General features: G+C 33.1%; 1 protein-coding gene across 2 annotated transcripts; it reads left to right on the forward strand.

The window, feature by feature from the left end:
- LOC142238448 (tsukushi) lies at positions 1 to 25,438 on the forward strand. 2 transcript variants are annotated; one of them, XM_075310088.1, is made up of 7 exons: positions 1 to 150; positions 583 to 827; positions 9,958 to 10,497; positions 10,557 to 10,744; positions 24,436 to 24,530; positions 24,599 to 24,711; positions 24,776 to 25,438. In XM_075310088.1, exons 2-7 carry the CDS (start codon positions 663 to 665, stop codon positions 25,220 to 25,222), a joined length of 1,548 nt encoding a protein of 515 aa, XP_075166203.1. In that variant the 5' UTR covers positions 1 to 150; positions 583 to 662; the 3' UTR covers positions 25,223 to 25,438. The 2 variants fall into 2 exon arrangements, with proteins under 2 accessions (XP_075166203.1, XP_075166204.1); XM_075310089.1 differs by lacking the exon at positions 1 to 150 and having other exon boundaries at positions 565 to 827.

The raw sequence follows: 25,438 nt of genomic DNA on the forward strand, positions 1-25,438 counted from the left end.
AAAATTCTAGTCAAAGAGGGCCAGTAATTGTTCGAGTGGTGAAGTGTTTTGTTGTGGTGGCTAAAAGCAATACCAAAATTTCCTTAGGGAGTTCATTCCGAATCGTCCGCCCACCCTACAAAGTTATCGCAGTGCATTACAGGAATAAGTGTGAGTTTTAATTATGGCCTAAAATTTTACATGAAATAGTGTCAGTTGTATAACCCCCATGATTGTGAAATTCTTTTGGTGGCGTTCCTAAAGTATTTGCCAACAAATCTATTCGATACCTGATAAATTTATAAATTCTTGTGCTTGCTTGTCTATTTACGACTAAACTGTTAACAATAAGGTTTTTGTTTGCGTCGTATAAAGTGAAAAATGTGATAAGATCAGTCCAATAGGGAAAAATGATAAGAGTCCACTTAGCCGACGCGTTGAGTCACTATCAATATCATGTCAACTTCTTTCTCTATCTAGAGCGGAGTGTGTGATATCAATTAAAAGCCAAATTAAGAAACTTGGAAACACTACTAATCAATAACTTAACAGTGTCATTTACAAAAAAAAAAAAAAACAGTGAGTAAATTTCCTTAATTGCAGATATTTGAAAATTTCGATTTTCTCTCCAAATCTTGGTCGAACTAGTTCCGCGAATCAGCTAAATTTTGATACACATTGAAATGACTCGACACTGGAGATTAATCACGTTGGCATGCTGCATTTTGGTATGCCAGCTAAACTTTCTGCATGCCGTGGACCAGACAACCCAAAAAGCAGTACCCTTAGCAAATTCAACAGCAGCACCATCATCTACAACATCCGCTCCAACAACCCCCAAACCAAAGGTAAGCTAATCAATTTTGCAATATAAATGCATTCTATTGTTGTTTTTATACCCTCCATCATAGGATGGGGGTATATTAACTTTGTCATTCCGTTTGTAACACATCGAAATGTTGCTCTAAGACCCCATAAAGTATATATATTCTGGGTGGTGAAATTCTGAGTCGATCTAAGCATGTCCGTCCGTCCGTCTGTTGAAATCACGCTAACTTCCGAACGAAACAAGCTATCGACTTGAAACTTGGCACAAGTAGTTGTTATCGATGTAGGTCGGATCGTATTGAAAATGGGCCATATCGGTCCACTTTTACGTATAGCCCCCATATAAAGGGACCCTCAGATTTGGCTTGTGGAGCCTCTAACAGAAGCATATTTCATCCGATCCGGCTGAAATTTGGTATATGGTCTCTAACAACCATGCAAAAATTGGTCCACATCGGTCCATAATTATATATAGCCCCCATATAAACCGATCCCCAGATTTGGGTTGCGGAGCCTCTAAGAGAAGCATATTTCCTCCGATCCGGCTGAAATTTGGTACATGATGTTGGTATATGGTCTCTAACAACCATGCAAAAATTGGTCCACATCGGTCCATAATTATATATAGACCCCATATAAACCGATCTCCAGATTTGGCTTGCGAAGCCTCAAAGAGAAGCAAATTGCATCCGATCTGGCTGAAATTTGGTACATGGTATTGGTATATGGTCTCTAATGCGCTTTACAGACTATCAGTTATTCCGGATGGAATGTCGGTGTTTGTAAAGAATCTTACAGTGTGTCGGATCGATACGACTTGTCGGCGATGACTAAATAATCGGTAAATGTGTTATCGATCCCATAAACATGCAGCAGTATCGATTATGCCTTCGGACTTAACTTATAATGTGCACAATATATGGGATATGTTCGACACGAGCACTGTCGTCCGGAAAAACTGATAGTCTGTAAAGCGCATAACATCCGTGAAAAAATTGGTCCACATCGGTCCATAATTATATATAGCGCCCATATAAAACGATCCCAAGATTTGGGTTGCGGAGCCTCAAAGAGAAGCAAATTTCATCCGATCCGCCTGAAATTTGGTACATGATATTGTTATATGGTCTCTAATAACCATGCAAAAATTGGTCCACATCTGTTCATAATTATATATAGCCCCATATAAGCCGATCCCCAGATTTGGCTTGCGAAGTCTCCAAGAGAAGCAAATTTCATCCAATCCGGTTGTAATTTTGAACATGGTGTTAGTATATGATCTTTACCAACCGTGCCAGAATTGGTCCATATCGGTCCATAATTATATATATATATAAAACGTTCTCCAGATTCGACCTCCGGAGCCTCTTGGAGGAGCAAAATTCATCCGATCCGGTTCAAATTAGGAACGTGGTGTTAGTAAATGGTCGCTAACAACGATACCAAAATTGGTCCAATCACACAAAAATTGGTCCATATCGGTTCATAATCATGGTTGCCACTAGAGCCAAAAATAATCTACGAAAATTTTATTTATATAGAAAATTTTGTCAAAATTTTATTTATATAGAAAATTTTGTCAAAATTTTATTTATATAGGAAATTTTGTCAAAATTTTATTTCTATAGAAAATTTTGTCAAAATTTCATTTCTAGAGAAAATTTTGTTAAAATTTTATTCGGTTCATAATAAAATTTTCATCATTGTCAAAATTTTGTTTCTATAAAAAATTTTGTCAAAATTTTATTTCTATAGAAAATTTTGTTCAAATTTTATTCGGTTCATAATCATGGTTGCCACTCGAGCCAACAATAATCTACCAAGATTTTATTTCTATATAATATTTTGTCAAGAGTTTATTTCTATAGAAAATTTTGTTAAAATTTTATTTCTGTAGAAATTTTTGTCAAAATTTTCTTTCTATAGAAAATTTTGTCAAAATTTTTATTCCTATAGAAAATTTTGTCAAAATTTTATTTCTAGAGAAAATTTTGTTAAAATTTTATTCGGTTCATAATAAAATTTTCATCATTGTCTAAATTTTATTTCTATAAAAAATTTTGTCAAAATTTTATTTCTATAGAAAATTTTGTTCAAATTTTATTCGGTTCATAATCATGGTTGCCACTCGAGCCAAAAATAATCTACCAAGATTTTATTTCTATAGAAAATTTTGCCAAACGTTTATTTCTATAGAAAATTTTGTTAAAATTTTATTTCTGTAGAAATTTTTGTCAAAATTTTCTTTCTATAGAAAATTTTGTGAAAATTTTTATTTCTATAGAAAATTTTGTTAAAATTTTATTTCTATAGAAAATTTTGTTAAAATTTTATTCGGTTCATAATAAAATTTTCATCATTGTCAAAATTTTGTTTCTATAAAAAATTTTGTCAAAATTTTATTTCTATAGAAAATTTTGTTCAAATTTTATTCGGTTCATAATCATGGTTGCCACTCGAGCCAACAATAATCTACCAAGATTTTATTTCTATATAATATTTTGTCAAGAGTTTATTTCTATAGAAAATTTAGTCAAAATTTTATTTCTATAGAAAATTTTGTCAATATTTTACTTCTAGAGAAAATTTTGTTAAAATTTTATTCGGTTCATAATAAAATTTTCATCATTGTCAAAATTTTATTTCTATAAAAAATTTTGTCAAAATTTTATTTCTATAGAAAATTTTGTTCAAATTTTATTCGGTTCATAATCATGGTTGCCACTCGAGCCAAAAATAATCTACCAAGATTTTATTTCTATAGAAAATTTTGTCAAAAGTTTATTTCTATAGAAAATTTTGTTAACATTTTATTTCTGTAGAAATTTTTGTCAAAATTTTCTTTCTATAGAAAATTTTGTCAAAATTTTTATTTCTATAGAAAATTTTGTTAAAATTTTATTTCTATAGAAAATTTTGTTAAAATTTTATTTCTGTAGAAAATTTTGTCAACATTTTATGTCTACTTTGTCAAACTGAATTATATACGTATTGGATCGATCTTTTTTGATTTAATATATACCACGTATGGACTTACATACAATTTAGAAGATGGTGTTAGGAGGTTTTAAGATACCAAGCGTTACCGCAACTTAAGTAATTCGATTGTGGATGGCAGTGTTTAGAAGAAATTTCTACGCAATCCATGATGGAGGGTACATAAGCTTCGGCCTGGTCGAACTTACGGCCGTATATACTTGTTTTTTTCTTAATTGCTTAATTTAAATCAGAAACACTGACATAACATCACATCTAACTAACTGAAAAGTTGACTTCCGTCCTATGACAATCCCAATTAAAATTCAAATTCAAATTGTTGCAACCGTGGTGCGTTAAAAACATGATCAACAGTACTACAATCAATTGAAAATTTTTACTCGAGAAATATACCTTTTATACATTTTATGAAAATATTTTCTGATTGGAGAATCGCATTATAACCGCTTACTTAATCCAATAAACGCCAAAAAATATGTTATAGATAAACATGAGTATTATTATTGCATGCGATATTTTATCTCATCCCTAAAGTATGCTCAGTATTTCATATTTTTCTTCTTTATGTTACCAGATGTTTTATTATCGCTTGACTCGTAGAATTTACTTCTTTCTGAATACTCGTACATTAAGGCCGGTATTCTAATGAGCGAAATTAATAAATGTTAGATAAATTGTATTTTATACTAAACAAGCTTTTCGGCAGTTTTGTAATTGATTGACTGTTCTATGTTTGTTCGGCTGTTTCTATTTTGTTTTAGCGTGCGTCAAAGATGAACACTAGCGAAGTGAAAATACACAATATTTTACAATTTTTCTTCCCTCTCGGCCGTGTACACTTGACATTGACGTAAGTCATCCACTTTTCATTGCTAATTCAACGATTTTGTGGCGATTCTGCAGAGATTCGAAGTCTACGGGAATTAATTCCCCCAAGAAATAAGGCCCCAAATAGGAAAAGAAATCATGCCCAAGTTTTATAAAAATAAGGACACATTTATTTATCACAAATGACGTTTAGTGATCTTGGAGAACATAGATATAAAAACAACTTCAATTATGACTTTAGTATATATTTAATTATTTTAAGCCAACATGTAAGTTATTTTATAATGCCCCAGCAAAAAAATGGAAGTTCTTCCAAAGGCACAACTTTAAAAGCACTTCCAGAAATTGCACTCCCAATGATGTTCTTTATTTTAACTACCCAGGAAGTTCTTTTAATTCAATTTTTATAACTTGTTGTTTTTTATACTTTTAATGGATTATTTAAACTTTTTTTGCTTCAAATAGGTTAAAAATAGAGTAAGAATACACAAAATGGTACAAATCATTTAAATTTTGTCAAAAAAATGCTAAATCCAATCTGAAAAAATTGTGAATTTTTGAAAATGTTTGAGGTCACACGTTTCCGACAAGCGTTAGAATCCATTAAAAATTATAAAAATTATTTATTTGAAAAAATATCACAGAATTTTTTAATTTACATCCAAAACATTGAATTCGTATCACACCTACACTGAAAAAAATATTGTCGTGAAATCAAAGATTTCATGTCTTTAAAATACGAATACAAATTTTGCTTAGCATAGAAGACGCATTTCTCTAAAATAAAGTTATTTTCCTTGTCCAAAAGTCGATAAACTTTTCAATGAAGTCGTATTGTCCTTATAATTAAGTGATTTGACTTAAAAATGGGTATCTTAACATGAAAGAAAAAATTTATAGGCTAAGGTCAACTTGACTTTAATAATTCAGAAAAATTCTTTAAATTTAATGAAATTGTCTTTAAATTTGTTGTCTTTTTGCATCTTGACTACAAAGCAAAAAATCGTTCAAATATAGGACATGTTTTTCAAAACTTTATTTTAAAGAAGTTTTTTACTTCAAGCATAGCATAATTTCTACTGGAAGCCGAGTCCTAATTTGGAAAATAAAGTTGCCGTTAACTCGTTTTTAAAGCACTTTGATAGCATATGAAGAAAAAAAGCTGAGAAAGCGAAAAATTAAAATTTGCTTCCTAGAAGCAAGTACACAAAACCTAAATTTAAAAGAGAGTTGTGTCTTAAAAGTATCCTTACTTGTATTCTCCGCTTCTTTGGCTCGGAATCAATACCAAATTTTTTAAAGTAAAGACAAAATCTTTGGAACCGAGTATGCTTTTTTTCCAGTGTAAAGAAGTGATGCAAATTCAGTGCAATGGCTGTTGAAATGGAGGACTTCCGTCCTATGACAAGCCCATGTTAAATTCATCGCTTCTGCGTCAATTTTGCACCACTTCCGGATCCAAAAAGAACATTTTCACTTTCTTGGCGTCGCTTTTTTAGCTGGGACGTAATAGGAGAGCAGAATTGCGAAAAGTTTTACAATTTTGCTCAAGTATAGTGGTAGGAAAAAACATCACCAGAATTTGTTGGTCGTTTTTGAAATTTAATGCTATCGAGAATACAACACATGAAAGAAATGGCGAAATAAAACCAAGATGTTGTACAAGTTGCAAAGAATTTTACTCGAACAAAATCTTTATTTTATTTCGCCAACTGAAAAAATGTAGTTTGTGTTCGATTCTTACAATTCATTGCAAGCATTCATTCAATGCGGTAACTGTAATGGTACCAGTCTACAGGTTTAGTAAAGTATTGTAAGTTGTACAATAAAAAAAAAGTTTATTTGGACCCAAAGATTTAGACCTTCCCTTAAGTATTTTGGTATTGATTTTGAGCCAAAGATGCGGCTTCTTAAAAAAAATACATTTTTTAGCGACCTATCTGTCTTTAAATCTAGGATCAATAAAATTAAAATTAGGGTACTGATCTCATTTATCGAACTTTAATTCTTTTTTCGCGGTGTATTAATAACGCTATTACGTACAACCAAATGCCAGTTTCAAATTTTTAGCGGATACTTCAAACTAAAAAATGTTTTCTAATTCCAAAAAAAAAACTTAAAACCAAAGATACCAAATCTTCAAGATAAGTTTTAGCCTATATTTGAAGCGTTTTTATCTTAAATTTAAAGATTCAACATTTCAGTTAATTTAAGGACGATTTCTTTAAATCAAAAATATGTTGCTTTACTTAAGAAAATTTTGCCTTAGGACAGACATGCGGCTTTAACGGAGCCGCATGATGCAAAGATTATAAATTTTATTTTAATTAAAATTTCCTTATTAAAAAAAAAATTGTGCTTAATATTTTGTTAAGTGCGCATCCCAAAATTAAGGTTGCGTAATCTTGATAATCACGTAAATACTTTTTTCAGTGTAGTAACAAACTGAAATGAAACAAGTATATATAGCAGAACTGATCCCAGGCAGATCAGTTAAACCAGTACGCTTCCTGAAGATAAATGTAAAGATTTTAACTATGAAGACTAGATGAGATTCTGAATTAATAAGAACCATTTTTTATTTGAATTTTAGAGGAATCATAAACATCTCTTGTAAGTGTGGAAGAAAATGATGAAATAACGTCTTGATTTGAAATCTAAAATCTGTAGATTTTTACCCCAATTATTTAAATGATTACGAGAAGTAAAATCTGGAAATTTTACATTCAGTTTCAAGCAACTTTCATGATCAGTGCACCTTCTGTACCTTCAAGATCTGAAATCGGTCTATATGGAGGCCTTACCAAATGGACCGATAAAAAGTAAATCATATACACTTTTTTGTGGGTCTAAAATGCCAGCATATTTTACGAGAAGTAAAATCTGGAAATTTTACATTCAGTTTCAAGCAATTTCCATGATCAGTGCACCTTCTGTACTTTCAAGATCTGGGAATCGGTCTATATGGAGGCCTTACCAATTGGACCGATAAAAACTAAATCATATACACTTTTTTGTGGGTCTAAAATGCCAGCATATTTTCAATTTGTGGCAAATCGGACAAAATCGGGAGATCGGTCTAATGGGGGCTATGCCAAAAACATGGTGGGATACACACAATATTCAGCACATCTATTTGTAGTTCTAGAATCTGGACCCCAAATCGGAGGGCTGGTTTATAAGGGGGCTACATCAAAAACTGTACCGATAGGTTAGGTTAGGTGACAGCCCGATATATCGGACTCACTTAGACTATTCAGTCCATTGTGATATCACTGAGTACTGTACCGATACACAATATATTCGCCATTTATGGTCCTATAATACCTCTAGATTACCAACTTCATGAAAATTTGATAAAAACTACAGATTCTAGAAGCCCAAGAAGTAAAATCGGGAGATCGGTCTATATGGGGGCTATACCAAAACATGGACCAAGTAAAATCGGGAGATCGGTCTATATGGGGGCTATACCAAAACATGGACCGATACTCACCATTTTCGGCACAACTCTTTATGGCCTTGAACACTTGCAGATTTCTAATTTCAGGCAAATTGGATAAAAACTACGGATTCTAGAAGCCCAAGAAATAAAATCGGGAGATCGGTCTATATGGGGGCTATATCAAAACATGGTCCGATAATCACCATTTATGGTCCTAGAATACCCCTAGATTTCCAATTTCAGACAAATTGGATAAAAACTACGGTTTCTATAATCCCATGACCCCAAATCGGGGGATCGGTTTATATGGGAGCTATATAAAAACCTGGACCGATATAGCCCATCTTCGAACTTGGCCTGCGTACAGACAAAAGAAGATCCTGTACCAAATTTCAGGACGATAGTTCCATTATTGAAGACAGTAGCGTGATTACAACAGACGGATAGACAGACAGACAGACATGCTTATATCGTCTTAGAATTTCTCCCTGATCAAGAATATATATACTTTATATAGTCCGAAGTCGATATTTCAATTTGTTCCAAACGGAATGACAAACTTATTATACCACCGTCACCATTCTATGGTGGTGGGTATAATAATACCCCCAAAAAAACATTGGGATTTATTTTCATCATTGAATTAGGGCGTTCTTGCCAAATTAAATAACACCCTAGACGTTATTATGAAAGAAGACCCCAAATATAATTGTTCTTGTTATGTACCTAAAGGTTTTGGGGCTTTATTTAATTTCCGTTTTGGGGTCTTATAACTTGGGGGCTTGTTACCCGAAGACGATTCGCAGATGGAAATTTGTCGACGAGTTTACATCGTATGCAGCGTTATTCAAAAGATTTAAATAATGTTATGTGCAATCTGGCAATCGAATCAGAGGCCTTTACATGTCAGTGACTTCGAATTCCTTCAGACCGATCACACTGTCAAGAGAAATAACAATTTGACTTTTATGCGTCGTTTGAGTGAATCTATTCTTAAAAATAGACAGGAATTGTGGTTCGACAACTATGGGTTCATTCATTTTTCCAATATCGTTTCGGAACCACCTGTTTCAGTTGAACTTGGCATAAAGATTTGTCAGAATAAATAAAAAAAATTTAAAATTATGTTCCATGAAAGAAGAGTTTTCTTTTCACACGGACGAAAAAGACTGTTTTTCATATGTTTGGGTGTAAAAATTATATGTCTGGAAGTCAATCTTTTAACACAATATTTTTAAGTGGAAGCATATAATGTTCATAAACTAGCATAACATGTTTGGGACATATATGTTAATATGTTAGAACATATTATGTTTGGGACATAAAATGTTTGTAATTATAATATGCTTAGATGCAAACATATACTAATTTGGAAATAGTGTATAAACATATATGTGTTTAGAAAGAGAGACCTAGATAGTATGCTGCAAGTAAAATAATGGAAGTAACCAATTGGCGCCTTAAAAATATATCCACACATAGAAAATTTCATTACATTTTTTTACTACCAGTGTATGCCCTAAGGAGAAACATAATATGTTTGAACAATACAAACAATATTTTGTTTGGACCAATCCTGAAAATATTTATGCTTGAAGCCAAATATGTTTGGGGTATATGTTACAGAAGCGATTTTTTTGAGGGTGCAGGAGCGAAATTGTATTCTTTAACAGTTTGTCATCAAATCGGGATTATTTGTTCTTAAAGAAAATGCTTACATTAAAGGGGAGTTTTTTTTATTTTGGTTTAAAGTTTTGTTGTTCCCGAGGAACATATTTTTTCTTGGGGTGTACAAACTATAATTTACTATAATTTTGTATCTCCTTTGTTCGTTCTAAAAAGTTTCTAATTTTCCAATTTCTCTTTTCCTCCATTTACAGATTAAAATTGCCGACAGTGATTTGTGTAAGAAAAAATGTTCCTGTGATTTGAAATATTTTCAAATCGATTGCAGTAGTAAATCCCTTAAAACGTTGTTTAGTAAAGATGATTGGAATACCCTATTGAATGGCGATGTCATGTTTTCAACCATAAAAATGAACAATAATAGCATTACGCACATACCCGTTTTGCCTGCATATCCTGTCGAGAATTTATATCTTAGTTTCAATCAAATCAATAATATCAGCCTAGGAGCATTCCAAAATCTTAATAAATTGGCTAAACTGGATTTGTCCCATAATAATATAACCACCAAAATATTGGATCGAGATGTATTCAAGGGGAAATATTCCGCTGAAAATTATGAGCCCATAAAGACATTAATCGAACTTGATCTCGCCTATAATGATTTGCATGCCTTGCAAAATGATCTCTTCGAACATTTGCCAAATTTGGAAATTTTGATTTTATGCAAGAACACATTCCAAGTGATTGATACCTCAACATTGGTGGCTATTGCTAGTTTATCTTCACTCAAGGTAATTGGCACAATGTGAAAATTTCTAAATAATTTTCATTTTTTTCTTTTGGTTTTCAGACTCTCGATATGTCTTATATGGAGATAAGTGCATTGCCTGAAACTATTTTCCACAGTCCAAACGAATTGGAGACTTTGCTGTTGTCTGGTAATTTATTCCATGAAGTACCAGCTGCCTTAAAATGGGCCAAACATTTGAAAAAATTGGTCTTGGATGAAAATCCTTTGGGTGATTTTGTCAAGGGCAAGTGAGTAAAAAGTTTACATCATGCATACCTAAGCTTGAAATCAAGGACAATAGAGTAAAAACGATGGGAAATTAGCAGCTGAGACGCTCATACCATTGACAGCGCCAAGACCCAACTTTTTTTATACGAATTGTGTTCCACAATATAAACTATCAACAAGACGAAATTAAAACTAGGAAATAACTAAGAAGAATCGAAAATTTAATTTTTGACTTTTTGCATACAAATTAACACTATCCTCAATAAAATTGCAAATTACTAAGTGTTAACATGTATAGGTCTAGCGCCGCAAGTACAGTATTTGGTATGACACAAGCCAAATTCTTCTCTTCTCTATTGCCTTTGATTTATGATCTAAAACATTTTGAAATATTAAAATTCAAGTATACTTGGGAGCCACCGTGGTGTAATGGTTAGCATGCCCGCCTTGCATACACAAGGTCGTGGGTTCGATTCCTGCTTCGACCGAACACCAAAAAGTTTTTCAGCGGTGGTGACATTTCTGAGGGTTTCAAAGCTTCTCTAAGTGGTTTCACTGCAATGTGGAACGCCGTTCGGACTCGGCTATAAAAAGGAGGTCCCTTGTCATTGAGCTCAACATGGAATCGGACAGCACTCAGTGATAAGAGAGAAGTTCACCAATGTGGTATCACAATGGACTGAATAGTCTAAGTGAGCCTGATAACATACGTCGGGCTGCCATCTAACCTAACCTAACAGGTTGGCTGATAAGTCCCCGGTCTAACAAAGAAAAACACATTTTTTATCAAAATTCGTTTTCATTATTCAACATAGTTCCCTTCAAGAGCGATACAATGATTATAACGACCTTCCCATTTTTTGATACCATTTTGGTAGTACTCCTTCGGTTTTGCCTCAAAATAGGCCTCAGTTTCGGCGATCACCTCTTCATTGCAGCCAAATTTTTCCCCTGCGAGCATCCTTTTGAGGTCTGAGAACAAGAAAAAGTCTCTGGGGCCCAATTCATGAATTTTTGCCATCGTTCTCAATGACTTGTGGCACGGTGCGTTGTCTTGGTGGAACAACACTTTTTTCTTCTTCATATGGGGCCGTTTTGCCACAATTTCGACCTTCAAACGCTCCAATAACGCCATATAATAGTCACTGTTTTTCCCTTCTCAAGATAATCGATAAAAAATTATTCCATGCGAATCCCAAAAAACAGAGGCCATTACTTTGCCAGCGGACTTTTGAGTCTTTCCACGCTTCGGAGACGGTTCACCGGTCGCTGTCCACTCAGCCGACTGTCGATTGGACTCAGGAGTGTAGTGATGGAGCCATGTTTCATCCATTGTCACATATCGACGGAAAAACTCGGGTGTATTTACGAATTAACAGCTGCAAACACCGCTCAGAATCATCAACACGTTGTTGTTTTTGGTCAAATGTGAGCTCGCGCGGCACCCATTTTGCACAGAGCTTCCGCATATCCAAATATTGATGAATGATATGACCAACACGTTGCTTTGATATCTTTAAGGCCTCTGCTATCTCGATCAACTTCATTTTACGGTCATTCAAAATCATTTTGTGGATTTTTTTGTTTTCCCTATAGGTTTACCTACACCCTCAAAAAAAATCGCCTCTCTAACATATGTTCCAAACATATTTTGCAGGAAGCACATATATTATTGGATACTGCCGAAACATTAATATGTTTGTTTTATGTGAACATATTCTATTTTTGGAAGCATTTTGAGCCAAAAATATTATATGCTTGGAAGAATTTTCCCCAAAGAAGATTGTGCTCATTCCCTAATATAATTTTCACTTCCACGAAGTTTTTTAGTTCTTGGCACCTTTTTCTGTAATACAAATAATGTTGAAGAAATTATTCAATTTTATAATTTTTTTAAATTTTACCTTTCGCCTGGACGGAGAATCGAACCGAGGACCATACAGTTTGTAAGCCAACACACTACCACTGAGCTACGTAGCTGTTATAGTCACCAGAAGACAATTATCGTTATAAGTTACATTTATATAGCATAGTTTGCAGCGCCCACGAGCCCATGCAAACATAACATTATTTAACAGAAACATACATGTGTTGGCAACGTGGAGCAGTGGTTAGCATGTCTGCCGTACATGCAAAGGGTCGTGGGTTCAATCCCAGCTCCGACCAAACACCAATTGTTTTTTTTTTTTTTTTTAATTTACGCTTTTATATTTATACTATATTAAATTTTTATAATGAAACTTCGAAATGTGGGTTATTAAAGATTTACAGTCAGAAACAGTGCTTGATATAAACGAAATGGACTGAGCTTTTGGATAAAATATTATTTTTTTATTGCAAAAATAACAATTTTGTAATAAAAAACTGGTTTTGGTATAAAAGTTGGATATTTTGGAAGGGATTCAAAAACTCTAACAAAGGAAGAACGTGGGGTCGAGTATAAACATACATAAATAATTTTATAATATACACAAATTAAATAATATTTAGACTTAAATTAAATAATATTTAGACTTAAGCGTATAAAATTTTTGGCCTTATCATAAAGCAGTTTCCGAAACAACATATAAGCGGTTTCACAGAAATTGCTCTCTTTCGATTCTCTCGCTGTGTTAATTTGATATCTTTCGTCAACCCTCCCGGTTTTTATCTCTATTTCTTTCTCTATACTCTCTCTCTCTCTCTCTTTCGCTCTCTGAATAAAATATCACAACATATATATGTTTACTCGAAATTTGTAAATTTATATATGTTTACATTCACACATATAATTTTTATGAAACATGCATGCCCCAAACATAATATATTCTAACATATTAACATATGTGTTCCAAACATTTAGTGTTAGTTTGAGAACATTACATGTTTGCACTTAAATATATTGTGTTTAAAAATTGTGCCCGAAACACATTTTGTTTATATCGAAACATATGAAAAACATATTTTTCTAACAGTGTAGCCAGCAAAAAAAGTGTAGACAAAAAAACAATGAAAATATTCTTTATGGATCCGAAAGTGGTACAAAATATGAACTTGTCATAGGGCGAAGGTCATGTTTGTAAGTAACCGCTTCATTCATTGCGCATCAGTTCCTCAAATGTGATGCTATTTCAGCATTCCAGATTTCGATTTAAAAGAATTAGGATAAACGTAAAAAATATAAATTTTCTTAACTTTTTCGATCTTTTTTTTTAATAATACTTCCAAATATCTACCGAGAAATGAATCGGTAAACTTTTCAAATATTTTTTGGATATTTCCATTATTATAAAAAAAATCGCATCTGTAACATATACCCCAAACACAGTTTGCTTCAAGTATATATATTTTCAGGATTGGTCCAAACAAAATATTGTTTGTATTGTTCAAATATGTTATGTTTAATATATGTTTTCATCTAAGCATATTACATTTACAAACAGTTTTTGTCCCAAACATAATATTTTCTAACATATTAACATATATGTCCCAAACATGTTATGCTAGTTTTTGAACATTATATGCTTGCACTTAAAATATTGTGTTAAAAAATTTGCGTTCTAAACATATAATTTTTACACCCAAACACATGAAAAACAGTCTTTTTCGTCCGTGTATGTATCCTAAGTGTGTTTCATATGCAGTAAAGCTAAATTTATTTAAATTTATTGTAAAAACTGCGTAAAACAGAAAGGATTGTTTTATATCACCTCAAAAGAGCTTCTTGTGAAGTGAAGTCCATCTCTACACCCGCAAAAATAATCGCCTCTGTAACATAGAGTGTCAAACATATTCTGCTTCAAACATATTTATTTTGAGTATTTGTTCAAACAAAAAAATGTTTGTACTGTGCAAATGTTTCACCCTAAGCATATCTTTTTTCATGCCCAAATAGTTAATTCTAGTTTCTAAACATTTGTTTGCTTGCAGACTTAAACATTTAAAATTTTTGAAGAACATCGTTCATGTGCCAGACGCATTTATGCACCATATGCGCTCATTTGATTCTCACACAGTGTTATGTTGATGTCTTTCGTTATCTATCTCTGTTGCCATCTTTATCTTCTTTCTCTAATCTCTCTCTCTCTTACGTTTCTAAAAATATATATTTTTATTCGTTGTTTCTAAATTAATATATGTTTGCATCCACAGACATTATATTTAAGAAAATGTGATGTCCCAAATATAATACCATATTAAAATATATGTCACAAACATGTTATATTAGTTTATGAACATTATATGCTTCCACCTAAAAAAATGTGCTAAAAAATAGCAAAATTTTTACACCGAAACATATGAAAAACAGTCTTTTTCGTCCGTGTAGAAGAGCGTTCTAGGATGTAACCACTCTATCTTTATCTTTTTTCTCTACTCTCTCTCGCTCTCTCTCTCTCTCTTACGTTTCTAAACCAACCAATATTTGGTTGCATCTAGAGATATTATATTTAGGAAAATGTAATGTCCTAAACAAAATATGTTCTAACGTATTAACATATATGTCCCAAACATGTTATACCACTTTATGAACATTATATGCTTCCATATAAATAAAATGTGCTGAAAAAAAACATAACAAGTATATACAGCAGTAAGTTCGGCCGGGCCGAATCTTAAATACCCACCACCATGAACCAAATATTAGGGTTTCCTTTGAAATTTCAGGAGGGCTTGAGGACTTGAGGACACAACCCTAAGATAAATTTAAAGATTTCACCTATGAGGACTATATCAGATTCTGGATTTATAAGAACCATTTTTGTTTGAGGTTTAGAGGAATCATTAACATCTCTTGTAAGTGTGCAAGAAAATTATAAAATAACGTCTTGATTTGAAATCTTAAATCTGTAGAAGTAAAATCTGGAAATTTTACATTGAGTTTCAAGCAATTTTCATGATCAGTGCGCCTTCTACACCCTCAAGAAGTGAAGTCGGTCTATATGGAGGCATTACCAAGTGGACCGATAAAAACTTAATCCTATACACGTTTTTGTGAGCCTAAAATACCAGAATATTTACAATTTCAGGCATATCAGATAAAAACTACGGTTTCTAGAAACCCAAGGAGTTAAATCGGGAGATCGTTCTTATGGGGGCTATACTAAAATATGAACCGATACTCACCATTTTCGGCACACCTCTTTGTGATCCGAAAATACCTCTAGATTTCCAATTTCAGGCAAATAGGATAAAAACTTCGGATTCTAGAAGCCCAAGAAGTAAAATTGGGGAATCGGTCTATATGGGGGCTATACCAAAATATGGATCGATACTCACCATTTTCGGCACACCCCTTTATGGTCCTAAAATACCTCTAGATTTCCAATTTCAGACAAATTGAATAAAAACTACGGTTTCTATAAGCCCAAGACCCCAAATCGGGAGATCGGTCTATATGGGGGCTATACCATAATATGGACCGATACTCACAATTTTTGGCACACGTATTTGTGGTCCTACAATACCTCTAGATTTCCAATTTCAGGTAAATTGAATAAAAACTGCGGTTTCTATAAGCCCAAGAAGTAAAATCGGGAGATCGGTCTATATGGGGGCTATACCAAAATATGGACCGATACTCACAATTTTTTGCACACATATTTGTGGTCCTACAATACCTCTAGATTTCCAATTTCGGATAAATTGAATAAAAACTGCGGTTTCTATAAGCCCAAGAAGTAAAATCGGGAGATCGGTCTATATGGGGGCTATACCAAAATATGGACCGATACTCACAATTTTTGGCACACGTATTTGTGGTCCTACAATACCTCTAGATTTCAAATTTCAGGTAAATTGAATAAAAACTGCGGTTTCTATAAGCCCAAGAAGTAAAATCGAGAGATCGGTCTATATGGGGGCTATACTAAAACGTGGACCGATACTCACCATTTTTGGCACATCTCTTTATGGTCATAAAATACCTCCAGATTTCAAATTTCAGGCAAATTGGATAAAAACTACGATTTCTATAAGCCCAAGACCCCAAATCGGGAGGTCGGTTTATATGGGGACTATATCAAAACCTGGACCGATATAGCCCATCTTCGAACTTGACCTGCCTGCAGACAAAAGACGAGCTTGTGCAAAATTTCAGCACGATTGCTTCATTATTGAAGTCTGTAGCGTGATTACAACAGACAGACAGACAGACAGACAGACAGACAGACAGACGGACAGACGGACATCGTTATATCGTCTTAGAATTTCTCCCTGATCAAGAATATATATACTTTATATAGTCGGAAATCGATATTTCGATGCGTTACAAACGGAATGACAAACTTATTATACCCCCGTCACCATTCTATGGTGGTGGGTATAAAAACATAAAGGAAAAGTACGAAATATATAATTTTTACACCGAAACAAATAAAACAGTTTTTGTCGTCCGCGTACTCGCTATCACAGTAAATTCTATTCGACATAAATGTGTCCTCAACTTCATGTGTTCCAGCAGAACTGTCATTACCCTGCTGACCGCCTGCTGATGTCAAAAGTGGGAATTAATTCCTTGTTTATAGTTTTAACTTTTTTCGGTCAAATTCACTAAAAGACATAAAACCAATCAAATTTTAAATATTTTTTAGTCCACATTTTATTTGTTTTCCATTAGTTAATTTGCAACAACAACAAAAAAGAGAATGAATATCTGCTTTTTGATCTGATTCTTAACAATTATTATCATCATCATCAGTAAAATTACTATATGTATCATTATCATCAACACTGGCATTTTGATCACCATCAAGATTTGACTCAAATATCAACATTTGAATTGCTTCCATAGGCAAATTGTGGAGTTTCTTCTCTTTTAATTTTCTCATTTCTGATATAACTGGATCCGAAGTAATAAACAGTCTTCACAATGTCTTCATTTGACTTTTCTCTAGAACATTTTCGCGAAAAATGCTCTCTAAAATTTTTAAAATCTTTGTTTCGAGCTTCTTGCGCTTCTTCCGACAACTGTCCAATTGTAAGTAAATCGTGGTTAATTTTTTCTGCTCCATGTAATAAATATTTGTGCACAGTTGGGGACATATAGTACCAGGGATTGAAAAATGTATTTCAATTTAATTTCAAAATGTGCAAAAAAGTGCAGACAAATTTTTCATCTATGCTTTCAAAAGAGTTTATTGTTTTAGAAAAATTTTTTTTTTTACTTAATTTGGCTTTATTCACAACTATTTGTCGACATACTTCTCGAAATCCTCTAACTTATAGACTTTCGAGCGAAACTAAATTGCAAATAATAACACAAGTCACACATAAAAACAAAAAACACAAAAATAATCTTATTAACCTGAGGATGAAGGTTCCATTATTATTTTTTTAATTATCGCTTCAGAAAACACTCAAAACTAATTTTTAAAACACCAATAATTTTCATTTATATCGCACGCAAGGAAAACGTAAAATAACTTCAACTTCAAACATATATAGTGACACAACGGTACTTGTCAAAGACACAATTTTTGCGCTAGTGATGTGGAATTTTGCGTACTTTTACCGCCTATAAAATTTTTTTCGGTTCTCCTAAATTTCATTTTTCAATTAATTCCCATTTTTGGTATCAAAAACCCCAATGTGCGCCGTCCAATTACATTTCTGTAGCTCCCTGTTTTGATCTCAGTCGCGTTCCCCTATAGTGTTATTGTCGTTCTTCCGGCTGTTTCACACTTCCACACTCCTATATATTTACCCAGCAGCCATTCCATAACCTATGTGGACTATTTCGATCTTGTATTGTCTATGTTTACTTCCTGTAACTCTCTTAAACTTTTGTATTCTTCTTAATCTCTTATGGCACCCAAACAATTTTAAATCTAAAATTGAATATCCGTGTTAAGCCAGACGTGAGCATTACGTACAAAATGTATTAGATTAGGTCCATTGTGATACCACATTCAACTAAAAGTACCTATTACATATGGGCACTTCTAGTTTTAACCGCTGAACCTTCTCGATTATTTCCTTCTGTTGAACCAACCAGATTGTTCCAAAAACATTAGCAGACTGCTTAAGTTAACGTTTTCCAGGTCCGCCAGTAATCTAAAGCTATATGCCCCAAAAATTCGCTCACGTCTTACACAAAAAAATATATTAAGTTCATAGACCTAATACATTTCCCCTACGTTTTGGTATGCGTATTATTTTTGAGCTCAAACAAAAAAGTATTCAAATGGAAACAAAATTTGTTTACCCTTAAAAATTGATATAGTTCTTCTATAGAAACACAATATTGTTTATAGATTAACTAATGATACCAATGTTTATATTTGGACGGAAACCATATAGAGATCATAAATATATTTTATTATTGTGTACAAACATATAGTTTTTGGGATGGAAACATACAAAATGTTTGGAACTGGGACTACTCATACATATTATATATTAGAAGAGATCAAAAATATAATGTTTGGGCAATACCCAAAAATTTACTTGCTTGAAGCAAAATGTGTTTTTGGAGTATATGTTAAAGAAACTATTTTTTTTTGTTTGAGTGGTGATTCGGGTAAATGTTCAGGGTATGTGAAAGGATGACGCGTGTAATATGACGTTTGATTACAAATGGGACATACGTCAGCCAATCCCTGATTAATAGAAATTGAGGCAAGTACACTTGTCTCTTAGGTATAGTTGCAGCCCGACTCACTTAGAATATTTAGTCAATTGTGATACCACAAGTGGTGAACTTCTCTCTTATTAATGATCAGACGAGGAAGCCACCGTGGTGCAATAGCTAGCGTGCCCGCCTTGAGTACAAAGTGTTGTGGGTTCAATCCTAGTTTCGACCGAACAACAACAATTTTTTCATTAGAAGATTACTGCCTCTCATTAATGGTGGTGACATGTTTCAGTGTTGCAAAACATCTCTAAGTGGTTTCGCCGTAATGTAAAAAGTCGTTCGGACTCAGCTAAAAAATGAGATCCCTCGTCATTGAGCTACAAATGGAATCGGGCAGATCTCAGTCATGAGAGAGCAGTTCACCACTGTTGTATCACAATGGATAAGTCTAAAAACACGGGCTGCTACTATACCTAATCTTACCTACTATCTTCAGCTATTATTCTAAATCTTAAATTATACGACGATTATATGTCATTAAGTTTTTACCTTTAAATGCATCAACATTTCAAAGGTCAAAGTGCTTTCCCTGAATTAATTAAGACTCATTTCCATTATTTTGATAAAATTAGAAAAAAAATCCAGGTTGATTTGATGACGAATAAAAAATTTAATATAACTTCCAAACCTATTCTTTTCTATCATCTAAGCTCTTTTTTAGTATCTTTGCCTATCAGTAGGTTTTACCGCGCCATAACTAAATCGAAGCGATTCTTTGATTTGTTCTATTACTATTTGCTTTTATTTGGATATTAAATGCTAGAGTCAACAAACCATTCATTAGCACATTCCAAGATTTTATTGTTTACCTAATGACTCAAAAAGAGTTTTAAAGTTCAGTTTTCTATTCATTTTATTTGTTAATTGAACTGGACATTTTTATATAGTCAAAGATTTAAATAATTACATCGATTATTTACACAACTAATTTTAAAAATTCGATCCTGCACGGACGAAAAGACTGTTGAGATATGTTGAGGAAACAACCTAACTTTAAATCTTCGATTTATGAAATTGAAATTATTTCTAAAAAAAACATCAGAATTGTTTCAAACAAAAATATTGTTTGTAACGAGCATACATATTATGTTTCACCCTAAGCATATCTATATTCAAGGCCCCAAGCTTCCAAATATTTGTTTACTTGCGACAAATTAACCTAAATATAATTTTGTTTGGCCACAAATAAAAATATATGTTTGTACTATAATTTGTTTGAATATTACACCTCAAAAATTTAGGTTAGGTTAGGCTATGTGGCAGCCCGATGTATCAGGCTCACTTAGACTATTCAGTCCATTGTGATACCACAGTGGTGAACTTCTCTCTTATCACTGAGTGCTGCCCGATTCCATGTTAAGCTCAATGACAACACTGTTAGAAAAATATGTTTTTCATATGTTGCGATATAAACAAAATGTGTTTCGGGCACGATTTTAAACCACAATATATTTAAGTGCGAACATGTAATGTTCCTAAACTAACACTAAATGTTTGGGACATCTATGTTAATATGTTAGAATATATTATGTTTGGGGCATGAATGTTTCATAAAAATAATATGTGTGAATGTAAACATATATAAATTAACAAATTTCGAGTAAACATATATATGTTGTGATATTTTATTCAGAGAGCGACAAAAAGAGAGTATAGAGAAAGAAATATAGTTGGAAACCGGGAGGGTTGACGAAAGATATCAACACAACAAAGCGAGAGAATGAAAAAAGAACAATTTCTGTGAAACCGCTTGTATGTTGTTTCGGAAAACTGTTTTATGATAAGGCTAAAAATTTGACATGCTTAAGTCTAAATATTATTTAATTTGAATAAAGAGAATAGACATTCGGAACCAAGAGAATAGAGAATAGAATTTGAAAAACAAACTGCATATGTTTTCGCCTTGAGAGCAGCATTTTATGCATGTTTGAACATGTGTTTTGTTTATCATTTTGGCATTATGGGCACAATTTTTCGTTAAAATAAATCAGGGATCTTCATAAAAATAACGAAAGGGCACTATACTCTTTTTGGAGTAAAATGAAATAAGGAGGAAATAGTGAAAAATTACACAGTAAAATGTAAAAAACAAACTTTAGTTCCTCTTTATTAAAAAGTAGTCCACGAGAAGTTGACGGACACCATCAAATATAAAAGCGGACATTAAGTTCGAGTTTTACAGCTAAAACAATTTAAAAAGTTTATTTTCTTTAAAATGAATTATTAAAGAAAAATAAAAGGAATTTTAGAGTGATGGTGTTAAATGCTAGTAAAAAAATGTTCACTCCTAAATAAATTTATGTTTATATTATAAAATTATGTATGTATGTTTATACTCGACTCCACGTTCTTCTTTTGTTAGTTTTTGATTTCCTTCCAAATTTTACAGTTTTGTACAAAAACAGTTTTTTTTTTAAAGTTGTTATTTTTGCAATAAAAAATAATATTTTATCCAAAAATCAGTCAATTTTGTTTATATCAAGCACTGTTACTGACTATAAATCTTTAAAAACACACATTTCGAAGTTTCATTTAAAAAAATTTGATATAGTATAAATATAAATGTTTTAATTTACAAAAAAAAATGTTCGGTCGGAGCAGGGATTGAACCCACGACCCTTTGTATGCAAGGCAGACATGCTAACCACTGCTCCACGTGGCAAACAAATGTATGTTTCTGTTAAATAATGTTATGTTTGCATGGGCTCGTGGGCGCTGCAAACTATGCTATATAAATGTAACTTAAAACGATAATTATCTACTGGTGACTATAACAGCTACGTAGCCCAGTGGATAGTGTGTTGGCTTACAAACTGTATGGTCCTCGGTTCGATCCTCCGTGCAGGCGAAAGGTAAAATTTAAAAAATTTATAAAAGTGAATAATTTCTTCAACATTATTTGTATTACAGAAAAAGGTGCCAATAACTAAAAAATTTCGTGGAAGTGAAAATTACGAGTATGTTAGGGAATGAGCACAATCGTGTTTGGGAAAAATTCTTCCAAGCATATAATATTTTTGGCTCAAAATGCTTCCAAACATATAATATGTTCACATAAAACAAACATATTAATGTTTCGGCAGTATGCAATAATATATGTGCTTCCTGCAAAATATGTTTGGAACATATGTTAAAGAAGAGATTTTTTTTGAGGGTGAAGGGTCCTCCTTTTTATAGCCGTGTCCGAACGGCGTTCCACATTCCAGTGAAACCGCTTAGAGAAGCTTTGAAACCCTCAGAAATGTCACCAGCATTACTGAGGTGGGATAATCCACCGCTGAAAAACTTTTTGGTGTTCGGTCGTAGCAGGAATCGAACCCACGACCTTGTGTATGCAAGGCGGGCAACACGGTGCAATGATGCTAACCATTGCACCACGGTGGCTCCTCAAAAATTTATTCATATACAAAATACTCGTATGTATGTCAGCAGAGTTTACTCAGCAAGTTAAATTTTTACTTTTTTGTAATTAAACTTGCAGTCTTCGATTCGATATTCCTCCATGTTGAATTGTTACACAACTAATTTGTAAATGTCTTCTGAAAACACACGAAGATTTCAATCAGTGAATTTTGTACTTTCATTTGTATTTGTTTTACTCAAGACTGCGTCATTTATTTATACTTTAATTATTTACGAAGAAATGGAAAATTGATATGGTTTTAATACACCTCATTGGAAATGTATGCATTATAAGAGCTTTGTTCGTTATAAAGGATGGTTAAAATCCCAAGGGCCGATGTTGATTTTGAATAAAACACAAACTATTTAGGAAATTATTGTAATTTTATTTTATTATGATATATTGGTATTACTCAATTATGTATGGAAAAAAATATCGGCCAAATGGGCGCCGCGACCTCGGTGGCACACCTTCATCCGATGGTCCAAATTTTCGATGACGCTGAGGCATAATGGAGGTTCTATGCCGTTAATGTGCCGAATTATCTCATCCTTTAGCTCTTGAATTGTTGCTGGCTTATCGACGTACACCTTTTCTTTCAAATAACCCCAAAGAAAAAAGTCCAAAGGTGTCAAATCCATATTTTCCAATTCGGGCCATAAAAAGTTCGTTATCATCTCACGATAGCGAACACCATTCACAGTAACTGCCTGACCGGCCTCATTTTGGAAAAAATACGGCACGATGATGCCGCCAGCCCATAAACCGCACCAAACAGTCACTCTTTGCGGGTGCATTGGTTTTTCAACAATCACTCTTGAATTCTCATTCGCCCAAATGCGGCAATTCTGTTTGTTGACGAATCCACTGAGGTGAAAATGTGCCTCATCACTGAAGATGATTTTCTTCGAAAATTGATCATCCACTGTTGCCATTTCTTGGAACCATTCTGCCCATTCACGACGTCCTTGGTTCAAATTGAGTAAGTCTGAAATAGAGAAATGTAAAATAAAATTCGAAAAAAATCTTGGCGTTTAGGTGTGGTTCACATTCAACATCGGCCCTTATAATTTAACCACCCTTTATTTGGTATTCACTATCGCATTACTATCTACAATTACTACAATCCCTAGTTTGAACCTTCTAACAAACCACAGCATTTTTTTATTTTTATTAAATAATTCACATTGGAAATTTTCAATTCTTACCGCTGTTTTAGTTTTTTGGCGGAAAATTTCGTCTCACTCATTGTCAGTTTCGACACCAATCTGAAAATTTGGTTGTCCGGTTCCAAAGATTTTGTCTTTAATCTTTGGAACCGGACCATCTATTTTAGAGTGTGACATCAAAACCAATCCTAATTTAATGTTAATTTAAAGAAATGTTTTCTTTATAGTGAGGAGCCCGATATTTCAGGTTCACTTAGACTATTCAATCCATTCTGATACTACAGTGGTGAACTTCTCTCTCTTCACTGAGATTTACCTTAGTTCGAGGACATATGACTTCAATAAATCGACGAAAACTTCAAAAAATAAGCAAACGTTATTACGTTAAAATAACATTTTTATTTTTCCTTGTAAAATTTGTGCTTAATTTTTTATCCTAAAATTTAGGTTAAAAAAGATTTTCTGGTTACGCAATATGTTTTGGTCAATATGTTTTCAGTGGTTTTGTGTTTTGATATTTCTTTTTAGTTTTTCTGAAACGCTCAATAGTTTGGAGTATTTGAGTATTTCATATCTGCTCGACACTACTCGTATTGGTCCTGGAGCTTTAAATGTTTTACAAAGTAAGTTCGACTGTTTGGGGTGTTTAAAAGGAGAGACTATTTAATTAAATCCATATCACCTTCCGCAGATCTCACAACACTGATTGCCACCGATAATCCACTTTTGTCGTCCATTGATGAATTGGCCTTTACCAAAAATACAACAAATCCCGAAATATTTGATTATCCACCACTGAGAGAAGTAGGTGTACTGTAGGCTAAAATGTTTGTTCTATTCACTAAATATGGTTCCGATCCCATTCTAGATGTATTTGAATAACAACAATCTTCAAAAACTTGAACGCAATTGGATCCAACGTTGGGATTTAGTTAAGACCATTGATTTGCGTTATAACCCCTGGGCTTGTGATTGCACCAACAGCTATCTGATACATACCCTTATGAAAGAAATCAATACCACTACCCCTCAATTGACAAAAGATGTGTTATGTGCAACTCCCGAAGCATGGAAGAACAAACCACTCTACCAATTGACAACCGATGATAAGGAGTTATTATGTGAAAATACAAGCCATCCAGCAAAGGATGGTTTGGTGTTGATCAGCATTTTGGTAGGAGTTTTAATTGGTATTCCCTTGACTTTGGGTGCTTTAGTCGTATATCGCCGTGGATGCTTTGGCCTATTGAATCGTGTAAATCCCGGTGCTCCACGATATAATCGTGCCAGCTTTGCTGATGACTTCCATATATAAGTAAAAATCTACAGACATTCTATTGAAATTGTATATAATTTTATATCTATATATGTTAGATCTTGTTAAAAATTCCTTGCCATTTTTTTCGTAATGTAATGAAAAAATAATAAAATGTATACAAACATTAGTTATATAAAAAACAATAAAATAAAAAATTCTAATAAAGAAGACTGATGAGGATGTGAAGATCCGAGATAACAGTCTTCTCACCAA

The sequence above is a fragment of the Haematobia irritans genome, chromosome 5 (genome assembly GCF_050003625.1).
Source record: "Haematobia irritans isolate KBUSLIRL chromosome 5, ASM5000362v1, whole genome shotgun sequence".
Taxonomy (NCBI): domain Eukaryota; kingdom Metazoa; phylum Arthropoda; class Insecta; order Diptera; family Muscidae; genus Haematobia; species Haematobia irritans.